General features: G+C 33.7%; 1 protein-coding gene across 1 annotated transcript; it reads left to right on the forward strand.

The window, feature by feature from the left end:
- The first annotated feature begins 192 nt into the window (after nt 1-192).
- Nucleotides 193-19,938, forward strand: LOC120770391. The gene is made up of 14 exons (XM_040097821.1): nt 193-412; nt 8,138-8,304; nt 8,371-8,652; nt 9,529-10,223; nt 10,339-10,462; nt 10,542-10,744; nt 10,817-11,037; nt 11,167-11,353; nt 11,433-11,736; nt 13,359-14,273; nt 14,347-14,712; nt 14,785-14,904; nt 18,196-18,369; nt 18,444-19,938. Exons 2-14 carry the CDS (start codon nt 8,146-8,148, stop codon nt 19,074-19,076), a joined length of 4,383 nt encoding a protein of 1,460 aa, XP_039953755.1. The 5' UTR covers nt 193-412; nt 8,138-8,145; the 3' UTR covers nt 19,077-19,938.

A 19,938-nucleotide genomic window follows, 5' to 3' on the forward strand; every position in this document is an offset into this window, starting at 1 on the left:
TTTGGGCTCGGTTACTGCTGGTAGCATTGATTTTCTTAACCAGCTGTTGCGAGCACGATTGAATTATGGTTGCAAGCTTCGCTCATCTAGCATTGTTGCCATTTTAATCTATAAAATGCGGCAATGTGTGTGAGAGCGTAATGAGAGAATTTTTGTAACATGCCATTTTTATCATTGTTGTTGCATCGTCAACATTCAAAGAACATTGTAAAATTCTTCAACCATAAATCCTGAATTAAATTTGTTTGAGTTCGTGGTTTTTTCGTGTATTATTAAAGAATTACTGCCAATTAATGTGTAATGAAAACAAATCAAAGAGTGCAAAATAACTAAAACTTCAGTGATAAAAATTGCATTGAGTATGCGCTGAGTGTCCAGCCATTTTAGTAACAAAGGATAAAGAAAACAAAAAGTAAGTGCAATTCAACCTTGATGATTAATTGCCTTTTATTTGACTGAAAAGTGTATAAAAAACTTCGTCAATTACATTAGAGCTGCAAGTGTTCCAGAGTCACCTGTTGTTGTTTTTTTGTAAAATTTATTCTTTGTAGTGTTATATGCATAAACGCGTATGTGTGCATACACAATAGTACATTCACTTTGTTTACATTGCAAAACAACGAAATGTATGTATATTAGAGCTAATACAACAACACACCTACAAAAATATTTAAATATGAATTAAATTCTGGCACATGTGTGTGCCATTTCGTCACAATATTTTGAGGCATTTGAAATAAGGTCATTCAACCTAATCTTCTTACAATATATAACTAACTACTCTCTTTATTTAATAAGCAATTTGCGGCTCTGTTGTCATGAGGTTGCGTTCATTAGCAAAATTCATTAAATAACCGGTTTAAATTCTTCGTCTATTAAGGCAGTCCCAGTAAAAAAAAAATAACTTTTATAAAAAACATAGAGTAAATTTGCGTGTGAGTGTATAATGACATAGTTTTCCAACTTTAATTAAACTATATGAACATTGGAACCATAATATTTATCAGAAGGAGTGCTACTAGTGAAATGTGCATATTATTTTATCCCTATATGTACTTATGTATTTACTTATCTGAACGAAATTTCACAACATTTCGCGCATTCGTGGATTGAAAAGGCGCTCAACAAGTTAGCTACGCGAGATTAACACCATTTTTTATATCTTCAGAACGTACCCAGAGATAATGTATAATTCTTTCAAAAATCATGTTGTGTGTGTTTCACGTATTATCTATCTATCATTACAAGGCCGTTGATTGCAATTAAAATAGAAATTACTGAGAATAATCGTGATTCAATTAAAATGGTGTATATGTACATACATACATACATATGTATTACATTAATCACAACTTACCTGTTGTGTGCTTAAATTACTTTGATTAGGTTATCAATATATTTGATTATCGGCATTATCTGAAATAGAAAGTTACTTTTTACAGAATTATGTGAGTGTTTGAAAAGTTATTTAAAAGCAATTCGTTGACTTGTGTATAAAAGTTAATCTCTTCATAAACCATGTATCTACATATGTACATACATATGGTATATATGTATGTACATAAGTATATGGGGTGTTCCATACCAAATCGACCACTTTCGAACCCGACCCCTTTAGATTTTGCTGAAACTTATCCATCCTTTTACCCTTTGAAAAACATTTTTGAGAATTTTTTCAAAATTTTTTGAACTTCCATTAAATGACGATTTTACTTTAAAAACCGATTATTTTATATAATTGATCGTGTTAAATTTTTTTCGTGTATTTTTTCGAAAAATTCATTCAAAAACAAAAATAAAAAAAAAGGTCCCCAAAAGTCAATTTCTACAAAAGTTATGGCTATTTGAAAATAAAAAAGCCATTTTTTTTTTAAATTTATAACTCTTTTGAAATTGGACAAAAAATTTTGAAAAAATTCTCAAAAATGTTTTTCAAAGGGTAGAAAAGGATGGATAAGTTTCAGCTAAATCTAAAGGGGTCGGGTTCAAAAGTGGTCGATTTGGTATGGAATACCATGGGGTATGCAGTTGTGTTCACGAAAATTAAAGTGCGACAGCGCATAACACTCCAATCTTATTGCTGACATGTTCTATCTTGCAAATTGAACATTTCTACAATACTTTCGTAGAACAGAATATTGTTAACAAAAAACACCAAAATGCTGTTATTTTTATTTTGCGTTGCTTTCTTTATGGTATATTTCAATATTTGTCTCTTGTTCACTAAAATAGTAGTGCTTGACGGGAATAGTTGAAAAAAAAAATTTAAATTTTAACTGACATCAGTAAGTGTATTAAAATAATGTAGTAATTGTGTGATATAAATTTATTGAAATCGCTCTTTATTTTTTGTTAAGTGGGTTGAAAAAAACCTTGCGCATTCAAAAAGCCAGAGTTAATAGTTAATTTAAGAGGTCAAGGCAAGTCATATAAAGAAATCGAAGAAATGATTGGTTGCACTGCTCCGATGATATTTAATGCTATTCATCATACTATTAAGCCGGAATCTCGTGGTGGTAAACGCAAGTCTACATTTCTAGAGGACCGACGAATTGTGCGATACAGCAAGCCGAAGCCTTCGGCGTCGTCAAAAATAATTAAAAATGAATTGAATCTAACGGTCAGCGCTGTCACAGCTTGCCGAAGGCTAATAGTAGCTAATTTACATGCAAGGAGTCCGAGAAAAGTACCCCTTTTGACGAAGAAGCACGTCAATGCAAAAATAAAAAGTTGCGAAAGTTGAGATCAAAATTGCTTTGTTTGGTGGTATACGCTCCAGGTAGTGTGTTCGTTGTCCCCCAAACGCAGAATACCACCCAATGTATACCACAAAGACAGTTAAGTATGGTGGGCTAAAGACTATGGTGTGGGCTTATTTCTCGTATGCTGGCGATGGTCCAATCTCTTTGATCAGTGGCATTATGGAACAAGCAGTGTACATTAATACATTGAAAGATGGAATGCTACCGTATGCTAGTTGGAAAATGCCGTTAAAATGGACATTTCAGCAGTATAATGATCCTAAACATACGAGCAAGCTAGCTAATCAATGGTTTGCATCTGAAAACATCTACGTGATACCATGGCCAGCACAATCTTCGGACCTAAACCCGTTTGAAAACTTATGGGGCGATGTCAAGAGAAGCGTAGCAACAGCAAAACGATCGAAAAGTGCAGAACTTTGGCAAGTGTTTAAGGACGCATGGGCTCAAATCTCTGTGAAGCGTTGTAGGGACCTTATTGATTCCATGCCACGCCGATCCCTAGCCGTTATAAACAACAATGGACTTACAACAAAATATTAGACCTTAGGAAATATTTACTGTTACTTTCATATTCTTAGTTTTAACGTCGTTTTTAATAGCCACTACTATTTTCTTGAACAGCATAATTTTCCTTACCCTCAAAAAGGAGTAGTTTTACTCTGTATAGGATATATTAAGTTTGCCACGAAGTTTGTTAAACCCAGGCGTAACGGCGGAAACCCTATAGAATACATAGACGCTCAGCTCTAAACGGCTATTTCTTCGACCCTTCTCGCTTCCTCGTTGCACGGAACATAGCACTCTCACCCACTAAATCCACAGCGACCATATTCACAAATCGGACGAGGAGTATATATGTATACTTAACCTTAATATTGCAGTCGATGGCGTTAAGATTCCGACTGTCAATAACCCTTATATTTTAGGTGTGACTTTCAGCAGTCTATGCTCCTTCATTCCTCATACGACTACGATTATCGCCAAAGTACAGAGCCGAATCAGCACAAAGAAACGTTGTTGGCAATTTACAAGGCAATCGGCCGGCTTTTCCCTAACAACGCGGCAGCAATATGGTCGCCTCGATGCAGTGGAACGTAGACGTTCTTTTTCTCACACACTTCTCCCTTTGGTCCGACCCCGTCGTAACAGCACGTTTCCTGGGTCTGCCTTTGGATGACGTCGACGACAAATTATCTAATCCTTACCATCGAAACGGGAATTAGGTACCCGTTACAACAAAAACAACAACAACATTAAGTCTTGACCGTCTAAAACTCCGAGTCCATTCCGGTTACATAGACCCAACCGTCGTAAGAACGGCCTTACAATTTGATTCATATTTATGCTGTAAATTCAATCAAAAGTTTGAATCCATTATTTGACGTATGGGGACTAGGGACACGGTACTATTATAAGGAAATGAGAATCTAAGCTTTTCATAAAGATACATATCTCATAGATTAGTCGATATTTTCAGTAAGAGGTCAGTCTTAAATACTGGTGTTTTTGTTGTAGCAGCAGAAAACATTCCTTAAGTAATTCGAAGGAATGCTGCCAGTTATTGGCCGGATATCCGGGTCTGTTCTGGTTGAGTTGGTCTCACTCTCGTGGAAGCGAAACAGAGTTCCTCATATTAATTTTATTAGTGTATTATTGCTCAGTGACAAAAACATAACCCCTTAAAACAGTCTGGTGCAGTCACACAGTGACTCGTTTAGGGTGAAGTTCAGTTTTATAGATTATCTCTAGATTTAATTCACTCAAACATACGGCAAGTTTGCTTGTTTACATTTTCGTATAGATCAAAATGGGCATGATCAGACAATTTATTAAGTTATTGTCTTCTTATATCATTTCCATAATTTTTTTTTTGGAAAAATTCCACGCGAATTGGCGAATCTAAAGTTGAAATCCGAGTGACTCCTTTAAAGTATGCCACCTTATTACCAAAAATTGCCCAATTCCACCAAAAACTGGTCAAGCCCCTTGGTACCGAATATGTGAATCCCAGTATCTATAATTTACTTTTGACCGAAAAAATCGGTCAATGTATGGGATATAGAATTGTAATTCAGAGCCAATCTTTTCCTGATAATAGTAAGTCTGTGTGTCAAAAATGGGTTGAATCGGGTCAGTACTTCCCTTAGCTCCCATATATGTACCTAATATGAAGATTTTCGAAATTATGGTTGACGTTATACCGCATATATCGGCCAATATGTGAGTTATCTCAGCGCTATCTGTGAAAATACATTCGATGCTATTATTTATGGAACTCAATTTCTTTTGCATGCCATGATGACTCATGGAGTACTTGTAAATTGCTGCCTGATAAGTAACGCATATTTTGCATATTGACGAAGCCATTCAGACAGAAATGAGCCTCATCCCTGAAAATGATTTTTCGATGAAAATCGGGATAATTTTCAAGTTGTTGCTCAGCTCAATTCATGAACATAAGATGATTCTGGTGATCAAGCGGCATCAGTTCTTGCGTCAACTCGATCTTGTAAGGGTGAAGACCAAGATATTTTCGCCTCAACAACGTCACAGAGATGCCCAACGCTTGAGACCGACGTGCGAAAATCTTCCTCAACTGTTGCGGCAGCAATTTTTTCGACACTTCGGGCACTTCTTTGCTTAATTCTTGATCTGACAGGACGATTATGACGACCTTAAATTGGACAGAGCGCTTTAGAAGTTGAGGCCACTAACTCTGAATTTCGGTAGTAAATTTTAATAATTTCAATCATTGTTGGGTTGTGTATTTTTCCATAATGTAATGGCAAACCTTACTGAAGAGAAACGTCAAAAGAGTGGGTAAAAATATATCGTCGTTTGCTGTCTCTATCTGTCTACTTTTGTAGCGTCCCAATTGAAAAACCCGAATATGTACAAGTATGTATGAATATATAAAATTGCTTGATTCCGATTCTCTGGTTGACGTTTTGTCCCTTCGGTTATTTTTCTGGCTTCGATTCTTGCAAGTTGCAAGAGTATAAAATGTTCGTTTGCACTCGAAGTTAGCTCTTACTTACTTGTTTCTGTTGGCTTTTGATGATCCAGTAAGAAGTTCTACTGTCAACGCGCCTTTTTCCGGGCACTGCCGGAAATGACATCGTAATGGCTCATATGATACACTGACCGACAAACGGTATTCAACATAAGGTTTGTTAGAAAAACGAAACTCATTATATGTAGTATATGGGAGTTTGGGCTAGTTGGTGGCAGTCCGATTTCGCTAATTTTCGCACTGTTACATAGGAATGTGAGATGAATGCTATGTAACAAATTTCATTGAAATCTGTCGGGCGGTTTCAGAGATAAGTGATTTCACCTAAAAGTGGTGAGCGGTGCCACGCCCATCGTCCAGTTTTTACCCCGGTTCCTTTAAGCCTTCTCATACTCTCTCTGTTATCGCACTTTTAGTAGTTTTTAACAGTACCGCTATATGGGGAGTGCGCGGTGTTATCTTTCGATTTCATCCAGTTTTAAAGTATCGGTAGGGGTGTGCTTAAAGGATTTGTCCTGAGCGAATTTGGTTTTTGTAGCTTGTTTAAATGAGCTAAGCCCTACCATACTACTCTATTCGGGGAAAACTGACGCACCCTTGTATAACACACCACACCTGAGAACCTCACCACACTCAGCAAGCTGTCACCATCCGACGACACCTCACGCTACTAAGCAAACAAAAGTATTGGAGCTTCACTGCTTTTGACACATTCGCTTATACACCGCGCCGGCGCCGGTTCAAGTCCTCTATTTCGATCTACAATTCGATGACGATCTACGGAAATTTCCATTACTCAGCGATCCGGTTTGCGACTTACATCCACCCGACTCCGTACAACTGCCATCGCCGTCAATAATATTATATTTACAGAGTCGAGCAAGTCGTTAAACACTTCATTCGTCAAATTGTCGTGGAACAGTCGAGAAGTCATAATTGCATTCGAATATTGAACAAAGGACACCATAATTAACTTGCATATCAATATAGCAGAAATATTTTATATAGAACCAAAATTTAAGAAAATAATCTGAAATTCAATTGTGGAAAACTATTCGTGATCGAAATATGTATATAGTATAGCATCAAAAGACACGAAACTGATTTTGCCTTCGTTGCTGATTGGATTTGTGTACAAGCCCTTGATTCCGATCGTTCGGTTTGTATGGCAGCTATTTGCTATAATAATCCTATCTGAACAATTTCTTCGGAGATTACATTGTTGCTTTAGAAAATAACCTGTGCCAACTTTTGTGAAAATACATTGTGAAATGTGAATGTTTTCCATACAATAACTTGATTCCGATGGTTCAGTTTGTATGGCAGCTATATGTTGTAGTGGTCCGATATTGCCAGTTCCGACAAATGAGCAGCTTCTTGAAGAGAAAATGACGTTTGCAAAATTTCAAAACGATATCTTAAAAACTGAGGGACTAGTTCGTAGATTGAAAAATTGAAAAGTTAGTTCATTTTTTCCTTCCAGTTTATGACAGAAATTATAATTTTTTTCATTGTTCAAAACTCAAAGTTTTAGTGTATATGTATATATATTTAATATCTTCTGGATGGACTAATGTACAGTTGCGAGCATTGAAATAGTTGTGCCCATTGGCAAAAAGAGTTTTGCTTTAAATTTTGTTTTGGTACATATCTGATTCATTAAAGTTCATTATAAATAACAAAAAAAAAAACAAGTTGAAGTTTGATTAGAAATACGAAAAGACTTTTTCGACTAACATAACACCCTTTTAGCGCGTCCACTTCATTCATGCTTCATCGTCCTCAGTGCTCATTGCGTCTCTTTGAAAATATAGCAAACCACGAATTGGATATATAGTATAATATATAGAATTTCATTGATATCCCAACCCGGTTTTATTTTATTTTTGTAGCGCTCTTATTAAAACAAAAATCATAATCATACACCAATAAATTGATAAAAAAAAAGCGCAAATCACTCATTTACAGAACAACAACAAACATTTTTTATGCAATTTTTTGTTGAGCTGTGACCACAAGTAAAACGATTTGCTAAGATGAATCACGCGAGTAAAATGTTCCAAAAATGTAATGAACCCCAAGTCTTCGCAGAAGGGTGTTTTAATTCGAAAATGACGGATAATGAGCCGCTCCTGCAGCAAACAAGCAACAACTCTACAATAACACTGGACAGAGAAATCTGTAGGCATTCTTATTATCATTTATTAAGTTTCTTTATTCACTATTTAAATTTATTTTCAATTCTTATTCAGTTTCAAAATTCAGTCTCAATCAAATTACAATGACCAATACAATATTTCCAAATTTTATTTCAATAAAATTGCTAACATTTTCAACTAACCGCTTGGCACATTTTCAGCAACCACTATGACCACATCCAGTTTCTCGAGTGATGAAACCGCACTTGGCGATCACTATGCATTGGACATTATTAAGGGTCATTTTCTGCGTGATTTTGATATGCGAGACGTATTGCCGTCCATACACGACATCTTTAGCAAACTGGAAGAACAATATATAAATGCAGTGCGTCATCCATAGTAAAATGTTTTAGGTTATTTTTCTATTAATAAATATGTTTTTTCTTTGTAGCACCTTCAATGCGATAACGAGTGCACGCTAAATGCCATCACCGATATTCAAGATGTGCTCGGCGAGGAGAAAGCCTCACGTCTATTCGCAGTATTGCGCAACAAGAATTATGCAGAAATACGCAAATTTATGGAAGTTTTGAGTAGTGACTATTTATGGCTAGTGAGTCATTTCGACAATGTGAATAAAGTGGACCATAGTAATTATGTGGATTTAGTACACGCTCTGCATTCAAAAGTTAGCCTTAAATATGAAGATTACAATGTACATCGTTCGATGCCGGTAAGAACACTTTTTTTTGCTTATTGGTTAACATTTTTTTCTGGCAACTAGAACAACCAATGTTGTTGTTGTTGTAGCGGCCTATGTGATCAGTTAGATATGGTGAATTTAGCTGTGGTGAGTTCATGTGTAATTAGTCTGCAATTTGTCTGATCAGTTATACATGGTAAACTTGGGTGTGGTGAGTTCATGTGTAATTAGATATTATCAGTAAAGATGTTTACAATTATATGTTTAGTTAAATGTGTTAAGTTTAGGTGTGGTGACTTTATGATTTCTAATGTGGTGAGTTAGGTATGCTCATAAAATGCCATATTCGAAATCAAGCGTGTCAACATTTTGTTAAAGTACATAAATATGAACTTTTATACAGTCTGCAATTTGTCTGATCAGTTATACATGGTAAACTTAGGTGTGGTGAGTTCATGTGTAATTAGATATTATCAGTCAAGATGTTTACAATTATATGTTTAGTTAAATGTGTTAAGTTTAGGTGTGGTGAATTTATAACTTATAATGTGGTGAGTTAAGTATGCTCAATAAAATGTTGCTTTCGCACTCAAACGTGCCAACATATTATTAAAATACATAAATATGAACTGTTATACAGTCTGCAATTTGTCTGATCAGTTATACATGGTGAACTTAGGTGTGGTGAGTTCATGTGAAATTAGATATTATCAGTAAAGTTGCTTACCGGCAACCGGTGTTAAGTTTACGTGTGGTGAATTTTTGATTTCTAATGTGGTGAGTTAAGTATGCTCAATAAAATGATATTTTCGAAGCCGAACGTGCCAATAAATTGTTAAAGTACATAAATATGAACTGTTCTACTATGCTTATCTAATCTAATCTTATCTATTATTATCATTTTAGTTCCGCAAACTGCGCAATGCTTTACTTACCATGCCAATGCAAGGTCGTGTAATATTAGCCAGCGACTTCGGTTATGGCAAAAAATGGCTAGCAGTCGACGTTTGCACTGATTTTGATGTTGCCAAAGCAATGAATTTTCAAATCTACTGGATCGATATGAGCGAATGCACGAGCGCATTGGAGGATCTACGTATGTTACGTTATCTGAAACTTTTGCTAACCCAATCGTCACGTTCACCCTCACCGGCCGGCTATGGCTCATTAGAACGTCCGGACCAAAATGCAAAGTCATTTAAAAATTCAATAGATGAATATAAACATCTGGTTCGCCACGAGCTTAGGAAGAATTCGCATGAAAAGTGCCTTGTCGTACTGGTGAATGTGCGAAATACGCATGCGTTGGAAGTCTTCGATTTGCCATGCAAATTACTTGTACTCACACGCAGTAAAAAGGTTAGCGATTCGTTTGCGAAGAAACGCAGCACAACAATACGTTTGACAAACGGGCTGACACGTGCGGAATTTTATATGCTCTTTGAAAAATATCTAGGGCAACAGAATTTGTTGGAAAAGTATATGGATTTGATTTATGCGCACAGCAATGAACATCCATACTTGCTCAGCTTGATCGGGCAGAGCTTACGACAAAACTTGGCTAATTGGCAGGATTGGATCGACAAATTGCGCGAATCAAAGTGAGTATGAAAGAATGCTTTGGTTGTTTATTTATTTGTAATAGTAGAAGTAGCAAAAATTTGTTCCAAATTTTGTACATTTCTTTTTTTAAGATTTTTAATTTTTTTTCATCAGATTTGTTGACGTTAAATTCAATGCAGCGATTGAAAAGAGTCTCGACAGCTTAGAACCGGAGTTGAGAAAAACATTTACGAAGACATTCAGTTGCTTCCCACATGCCATTTATGTGCCACAAAGGGTAAAAATATTAATTTCTATAAAAATAAATATCGGCTTATAACATTGTTTTTGTAATTCGTTACTTTTACACATTGCAGCTGATCGCTGCGCTCTGGCCTGCGGGTAAGTGTGAGAAAGAATTGGAAAAGTTATATCGCCATGGTTTTCTGGAAAAGTTTATTTCACCATATGGTGAGATCTGCTATAAGCAACTCTTCGTCTATGGCAAAACAAAGCAAAACAATGAAGTGACGTCGGCTGATATGACGGATATGCATAAAAAGCTGCTTAATTATTATCAGTACGTTGCGCTTAATTTTTATTTTACTTTAAACATAATTTTTTTATACAAATTACTTATTTTTAATTGCAGTCTGTTTGAAGATCTGGCGGCGCGCAGCGAAGTTTTGCCATTTAAGCGTGACATGCATGACTTCTACTTTTTCTCCTGTATTGGTTATCATATCAATAAGTCTGGACTGACCGACTACTTTCGTCAGCTGTATTTGGATTTTGGTTTTCTGGAGCAGAAAATACGCAATGTTGACTTGCTAAGCACCATTGCCGATCTAGAAACATATCAAGAGTATATTGGTTAGTTGAATGCCAATATTTATGCAACATATTAAACTATTGGCTAGTCGAAAAAGTCTTTTCGTATTTCTAATCATACTATTTACCATATTATATCTCATTATTTATTATTTTATTATTTATACGCAGCTGCTGATTTGCAGGCACGCAAATTATTGCGTGCATTACTCAAATTTTTACCCAATATCGAGAAGACACTGCAGGAATCCAGCAGCACCACACTTTTGCAATGCGCGTTCATGGAGGATGGTTTAGTTGGCATTGAGGCGCGCAAACAAGCGGCCGCTTTTTCAAATTTCGCTTGGTTTGAGCAACAGTGAGTATTTACATTACATTTTACATGGCATACATTTCAAGCTACAATGCCAATCGTAATATATTCTCTTTTAACACAGCGGCTGTATTCATCAACGCCAAAATATTGTACCACTGCCAAGTACACCGAAAAAAGTCTTACTACTTGATCAAGAACGTTCGCTAATTGCTTTGCAAGAAAGTTCAGCAATTTTGCTAATCAACATAAGCTTTGATTGGAATACTTACACTGTGAAACTTAAAGAACCGACGCGCGGCAAATCAAACGTGATTGATATACGTTTCTTCCGTGACAATAATTCATATATTTTGTTAGCGCTGTACGACAATGGCAATATGAATGTTTGGTCGCTACAGGGTGATTGCACTATGTACCGGCGCAGGGTGAGTAGATATTTTATTTATTTTTTTTTAAGTTTTTTTTCAATATTTATACTCTTGCAACATGTTGCTAAGCAGTGTACTGTTGTTGTTGTTGTTGTTGTAGCGGCAGAACTCTGCCAAGTTGACAGTCCTTGGCGGGATAAAAATTCGGTCCGTTCCGTTTAAGTAAAGCCGACTGTCGTGGGAACTTAACATAACACAGAGTGTTATAGTTTTGTTCATCTAACGGTTGTATGTATGTATATACATATATAAATGATCAGCATGACAAGACTAGTTGAAATCCGTCCGTCCACCCCTCCGTACTTTGCTGTAGCTTAAGTCAAAATTTGACGATGGGCGTGGTACAGTTTCCATCTGATCATTTCCTTTCCAGTGTAAAAATCAAGAAGCAGTTAATGTAACTGGATGAAACTTTGCACGCATAATGCCTTTAGAGTAAGCCAACTTTTGTCCGAAAATTGTGCAAATCCAACAAAAACTGTTCAAGTTCCTAGGTGCCGAATATTTGGACCCCAGTACCGATAATTGACTTGTAACCGAAAATATCTGTTAATGTGTGAGATATATAATCTGGGATAATCTTTCTGACAATTGTATGTATGTGTGGCAAAAATGGATTGAATGGGGTCAATACTTCCCTTAGTCCCCATACAAGTATACCTAATGTAAAGATTTTCGAACTTCCGCTTATATCGTCGAACTTCCGCTTATATCAGCCATTTGAGTTTTAAATTGAGAGAGCGTGTTTCTAGCACATTTGTGCTTAGAATGAATAAAATGTGGTGAAAAACACCCTAAAGCCCCTATAACTAACTTGAAGATACCTCTCTGGCTTTAAACCTTGCAAGTTGCCAAAGTATGAAATGTTCGGTTTTATCCGAACTTAGCTCGTCCTTACTTGTTTTTTATTATGTTTGACGTTAGAAACGTTGTTCAAAAATTTTTTTACGTAAAAAAACATAACTTAACTTAACATTGCTTTACGTAACTTAACATAACTTTAAGTAGCATAAAATAACAAACATAGAGTAACTTAATATAACTTAATTAAACGTAGCTTAAACTAACAATACTTGACTTAACTTAACACAAAATTACGTACATAACTTAACTTAACGTAACGTAACTTTACAAAACGTAATTTAACATAAGCTTACGTCACATAACTTAACTTAACGTAACATAACATAACTTAACATAACGTAACTTTGTTTTACACAACTTAAAGTAACTTAACATTAAAAAATATAACCTTATTTAACACAACTTTAACGTAAAATAACAAACATAACGTAGCTTGACACAACTTTATGTTACCTAACTTAACATAACGTGGCTTAACATCGTTTAACTTAAAGTAACGTAGCTTAACTTTAATAAATAAACATAACTTAACTTAACATATGTAGCATAATTTTACATAACATAACGTTGAGTAACTTAAAATACTTAACATAACATAACAAAACGTTACTTAACAAAATTTTGCGCAACTTAATTTAACACGACTTAACAAAATTTTACTTACTTTAACTTAACATAGTTAAAAGTAACGGAACTGAACATAACGTTATCTAATATAACGTGCTACATTATTATATTCTAATTCCTCTCCACAGTCTCACTCATTTGCGCGTCCAGCTGAAAAAGAAATCGAATGCCGGAATTTTATACCAATCGATCATTTGCTGAAGCCTATATCAGCTTTTGATTTCTCCTACGGTGTCAACACTAATCCGTCCAATTTATATTTGGCTTATAGAACCGGTGAAATTAGATATATTGAGTGGAATAGCGAAAATGAGATCTTCGTGCCTGCGCCATATGAGTGTTTGAAAACCGGCATGCCGGATATATGTCTCCTGCGCATCGTCTTCAATCGTAACTATATAGTGTGCAACAAAGCGGGTGACATATGCATTTTCGATGTGTTGGATTACTCGCATCTACGTGGCATCGAAACGTTCAAACACTTAATTGAAACAATCGAATTAACACGCAATGAGTTGCTGTTAATTTGTCGCCGTTGCATTGTGCATTTTACAAGCAGGTCTATAAATCAAACTGGTGAGCCGAACTATCTGCTACAAGAGCGCGAACTAACAGCCGATGATGCGCATAATGCCATCAATTGCGCCAAACTATTGCACATCAATGGGCATAAGCAACTGCTATTGGGCACCAAGAAGGGTCTCATAATGTTCGACATCGAAACGCGTACAAAAGTTTTGACGACAAACGTTAACGAAGATATCACTTGTGTGGATATACAGCCACTGGATGTAGTTAAGAACAAATATATCGTGGCGTGTGGCTCCAACGCGCATAAGTTCTTAAATCTGTTTGCGTTGCGTACCAATGCCGCTGGCAGACCGCTGCTCAGCTGGTCGGGCAGTTCAAAAACATTACGCACGAAGCAGTCGAACTTGGACTTACAGATGCCACCATATGTGTCGTTGAAGGGCGGCAAATTGTATACGGTGCAATATGAGCATGATGCGGCGACGCTGCTAGCGGTCGACTCTCAGAATCAGGTTATTTGAAATGGCAACAAAAATTGTCTTAATATATTTTTGTAATTTTATTTCGTTTTCTCGTATTTTTCAGTTACATAAAATTGATGCCAACGGCCATACGCGTGTGTATGAAACAGCGCCAGACATCATCACTGCCATTGCACAATACGGTGAGCGGTCATTTATCGGTTGCGCTAATGGTGTGCTGGTTGATTTGAGTTTGCATGCAACTTCGCCAGCTGCTATGCAACAGGTGTTTAGTAAGCAGCCGATTGAGTTTTTACAGTTGCTCGATGAACATACACTGATTGCTGCCGGTGCCAATGAGTTTGTCGTTTTTACGAACTTGAATTATGGTGTTTGCAAGCGTTTTCCAATGCTCGCCAATAGAGTTATGCGCTGTTTTCGTCTAACGGCAGGCCAAATACTTATACTTTTTACCAATCGTGCATTTACGGTATGTTAAAATCATATATAGTAATATACATATATCATATATAGTAACAATGAAAAACAAAATTATTAACAGGTTTTGGACGAGTGTGCCAATTTAATATACAATTACATTCCGAAGACTCCAGTCAGTATTGGTGGTTGCGATCTCCAAAACAACCAACTTTTTATGGTAACTGAAAACTATAAAATCGAGGTGAGTAAAGAGAGAAGAAAACAGTAGAAGAAGGGTATACAAGTGTATTCGAAATTTTAAACTTTATGACACATAAGTATGTATATTTTTCGATATTTAATATTCAATATATTTATTTAAAATTCTAATTTAAAAAAAAAATTGTATATTTTTTCAAACTTTCAAAATTTAAAATACGTACATATATTTTTCGAAAATTTAATATAAATAGTTTTCGAAATTTCAATATTCCATATATTTTTCGAAAATTTAAACTTTAATCCTTGTTTTTCGGAATTTCAGTATTCAATATATTTTTCGAAATTTCAAACTATAATATCCGGATTTTAATATACATATGTATATGCTTTTCGAAATTTCAATATTCAATATATTTTCTTCGAAATTGTAATATACAATGTAAGCGCATAACTTTCGAAATTGTAAACTTTATTATATATTATTTGTAATTTCAAGCTTTAAAATACATATGTACATATGTTTTTCGAAATTTCAATATTTAATATACACATACACATGTATGCATGTCAATTTTTTTTCAAAATTTTAAACATTTTTCTAAAATTTAAACTTCAATCTATGTTTATCGAAATTTCAATATTCAAGATATTTTTTCGAAAATTTGAACTTCAATATACATACATACGATTTTCGAAAATTTTAACTTCAATAAATAGTTATATGTTAATATATGTTTTTCGAAATTTCAATATTCAATATATTTTTTGAAAATTGAAACTTCAAGATATGATTTTCGAAAATTTTAACTTTATTATATATGTATGTATGTACATATATTCCAAAGTTTTATTATTTTAATTAAATTTTATTTTAATTTTAAACTTACATACATATATGTATATTGATGTATACTATTCCAAAATTTAAACTTCAATACAATTTTCGAAATTTGTAACTTTATTAACGAAATTTTAAACTTTAATATACATATGTACATATGTATGTTTTTCGAAATTTGAACTTTAATATACATATTTACATATGTATGTACATATGTATATTCGAAATTTCAATCCTTTATGTATGTATATTCGAAATTTTAAACATAATTTTATATTTTTCTATAAAATTTAAACGAATTTTAAAATTTTTGTATATTAAATATTTTGAAATTTTATTTTTCACTTGACATTTGCATTTAGTATGCTGTTAAACCAATCAGTCAAGCCATCATTCCAAAGAAAATACTTATTCTCCTACACTATCTACCAGTTTCTATATATTTACCATATGTGTGCTTTGTTATAAATATCTATCTGCCTTTCAGCTATTATTTCCTTTTATTCTGATGCATGACCGATGAAAATATCTTTCTAAACATAGTCTATGACTCTGTATGTCAGCGTTTGGATTCTTTGGTGCAAGTTCTATCCACACTTTTCGGTTCTCTTAAACTAAATTTACAGACATTGACAGGTGCAGCCTTAGCGACATAGTATAATTTTTAACTAAATGTGCCATAACGGTTACCTAGAAATATTTCTAATCAGTGTTACCATATTTTATATCAATGCACGCTGTTGCCCAAGTTGCTAACTAAGCTGTTTTAATAATAAATATACTAATGTAGTCACTAACAAAATGTTCTAAAGCAAGTTATGTTAAGTACTAACATATGTATGTATGTAGGTTATTCGGGAATCGGTTTGGCATGTTTTAAATAAGTCGATTTCTCAATTCTTTCCTGTCATACTCATGCGTTTTAAAGCTGACCAAAGATACAGAATTTTATAGATTTTATGGATCACAACACCATCTTGCTCTATATTGTTTTTGTTTTCTTGTTCTTGCTTTTTTGTTTTTATTTCATTTTTTTTATTGTTTTCTTATTTTTTTTTCTAAATTTTGTTTATTTTTATCTTATGTTTTTTTATTTTAATTTTATTCTAGTTTTTTTTTTAATTTTATTTTTTATAATTTTATTTTATTTTTTTTATTTTATTTTTTTATTTTTATTTTTTTTAATATTATTTTTATTATATTTTAGTTCATTTTATTTTTTTATTTTGTTATTTATTTTTTTATTTATTTTATTTTTATTTTATTTTTATTTTTTATTTTATTTTATTTTTATTTTATTTTATTTTATTTTATTTTATTTTATTTTATTTTTTATTTTATTTTATTTTTTTTTTTATTTTTTTTATTTTTATTTTTTTTTATTTTTATTTTTATTTTTTTTTTTTTGCTCGTCTTTTTTTGTCAGTCCGGGTCAATTTTGATCTGATACACTTTTGACAATTACATAGTTAAATGTTTATTTTTTTTTTTTATCTAATTTTTATTTACTTTTATTTTTTTATTTTATTTTTATTTTTTTATTTTAGTTTTATTTTATTTTTTTTTTATTTTATTTTATTTGTCTCGTCTTTTTTTGTCAGTCCGGGTCAATTTTAATCTGATACACTTTTTGACAATTACATAGTTAAATGTTTATTTTTTTGTATTTTTTTTTTATATATTTTTTTTATTTTATTTTAGTTTATTTTATTTTTTTATTTTATTTTTTGATTTTTATTTTATTTTTAATTTTATTTTATTTTTTTTTTATTTTATTTTATTTTTTTTCTTTTTTTATTTTTATTTGTCTCTGTCTTTTTTTTGTCAGTCCGGATCAATTTTAATCTGATACATTTTTGACAATTACATAGTTAAATGTTTAATTTTTTTTGTATTTAATTTTTTTTTTTATTTAATTTCGGTATTTTTATTTTTTTTTATTAAATTTTTTTTTTTTTTTTGTAATTTTATTTTACTTTATTTTATATTTTAGTTTATTTTATTAATTTTTATTTTTTATTTTATTTTTATTTTTTTTTTTAATTTTTTTTATTATATTATTTTTATTATATGTTTTTTTATTTTTTTCCCGTCGTTTTTTTTTGGTTAGTCCGGGTCATTTTTGATCTGATACACTTTTTGACAATTCTATCATAGAGCTGTGTTTTATAATCAGTTTAGTTTAAGTTCTTTCCGAGGATTTAACTTATTACGGTACATTAATGGCTATTTCATTTATATTACGATGACTATATTCAAAAGAACAGTTAATGTGCAATAATCTTAGTATAGTAAGTGTTACTAACATCACAAATAATCCGAATGTGCCCTTAACTTGTCAAATTCTATGGTGAAACGCTCTTATGATAAATACACGTACACTCTACATAACCTACATAACGGTCTAAATATGTACACTCACGGTCATAAAAAACTCCACATTGCTGCCAACTTAAATTACTAAATTATAACTTATTTGTATATTTAAAGGTTTTTGATCTTGCCGATTCGCTTGGTCCCAAACAGCCGAACATGGCCTACAACGCTGGTGATATGTTTCGCGGCGCACGAGTAAGCTGTATAGCAGTATCACGCAAAGCCAACTTACTCGCTGTCGCTTGCTATATAATGAACCATAATGGCGAGAACGACATAAGTATACATGTATGTAGACACAAGATTTTATAATATTATTAGAAAATCACGCAACTTATCATAACCTAACTTTACTTTTGTAGGTTTACGATTGCCAACTACACGCCAAACGCATCGATCTGCTCTACACCCTCAATGGTCACTCGCAACGCATCAACAGTATGCGTTTCTCGCCTAATGCCTATGTGCTAGTCAGCTGTGCTGAGCAGCTATGCTGGTGGAGCTTGCACATGGCGGCATGTAAGCTGAACAATGCCGTCGCAGACACGACAACACAACAGCGACGTAGCGGCTTTACACGTTTTCCCTCCGACAGTGAGGACGAGGAAACGCTTGAAGAGCACTTAAGCGCCGGTAAGCTTGCAAGAATTTTGGAAGATGTTTCGCTGCAGGCGCGTAATGACACACGTCCACCAACCGATGTTACACCAGTTGATGATGTTGTTGATTTCACAATGGCGACCGGCGGAGTTGATGCCATTTGGAAGAGCAAGTGTGGACCGGCAACAAATTGTGAATTGTTGGCATGTGTGAAATTTAATGGCAATGAGGCGCTGCAGTTTTTCGCCAATGAAGCGTTCACGAAATTCCAGACAATCGACAATGGCGGCAGTTATTATGTGTTGACACTGCATGATTTCAATGCGCCGCTGGAGATATCTGAAAGCGTCGTTGAAACGTCAAATGCTGTTGCAGACTGTGATGTAGTCACCTGACCGCCTGACAGTCGCCTTTATACGCCGAGGGGGCGTACGAAAAAGTGTTCTGTTCCAAAAGGTGCGGCTGTGATTGAGACTGTAGTGTTTCGCTACCAATTTATATACTTTTTAATTTATTTTTGTATATTTCACTGCGATCTCTTTGCATGTGATTGCTAACGGTAAAGCTAAAGGTAAAGCAAGTCAAAAGCACAACGCCAAAAAAGAAAACAATCAAATGCTAGCTATTTTTACATATGTATTTACATTAAACTAGCGCCAATAGTTAGTGTATAAGTATTAAAGTTTTAAAGCAACACGTGACAACTATTACGTAACTATTTTTTTTTTTTTTGAGTTTATACACTACAAAGAAATAGCTAATTTCAGCGTGCAACAAATAGGTGCCAAATAGTTTATTTTTACGCAGTAAACAAGCTATTTTCAGTGTGCTAATAATGAAAGACACTCTGTAAGTTGACTCACTGAACAGCAGAGTTAACGGTTTAGTTTTTATATGTTAAAAATAACGTATTCCAAAAATGTCAAACCAATTATTCTTATGATATAACTCAATATATGTGTTATTGACATAATTTTTACATATATTTTGTGTAAGTTTATATGTTTTTCTAAGCTCTAAGCATAGCGCATTTATTGTCTAGCAAGTACTGCCACAGTAAAGCATTTATATTCGTGCTTGGTAGCGTTACCAAAGACTGAAACAATCATGCTATTTGAAATTGTGCTTTACAGGCGTAAAACTACTAAACTCAAGCCTCATATAACATGTTTAGTGTAATACAATTTATGTCCTTTCACTTAAGTCGACTAAAGCTATACCAACATATTATAACATATTGTCACCTAAAATGCAAAA

The sequence above is a fragment of the Bactrocera tryoni genome, chromosome 3, assembly GCF_016617805.1.
Source record: "Bactrocera tryoni isolate S06 chromosome 3, CSIRO_BtryS06_freeze2, whole genome shotgun sequence".
In the NCBI taxonomy this organism is placed as follows: Eukaryota; Metazoa; Arthropoda; class Insecta; order Diptera; family Tephritidae; genus Bactrocera; species Bactrocera tryoni.

Excerpts from the sequence above, each read along its gene's own strand:
- LOC120770391 (XM_040097821.1), top strand. The coding sequence starts at position 8,146 with ATGACCACATCCAGTTTCTCGAGTGATGAAACCGCACTTGGCGATCAC. Across the intron at positions 11,038-11,166 it reads AACATATCAAGAGTATATTG|CTGCTGATTTGCAGGCACGC; the intron begins GTTAGTTGAATG and ends ATTTATACGCAG. Across the intron at positions 11,737-13,358 it reads GCACTATGTACCGGCGCAGG|TCTCACTCATTTGCGCGTCC; the intron begins GTGAGTAGATAT and ends TCCTCTCCACAG.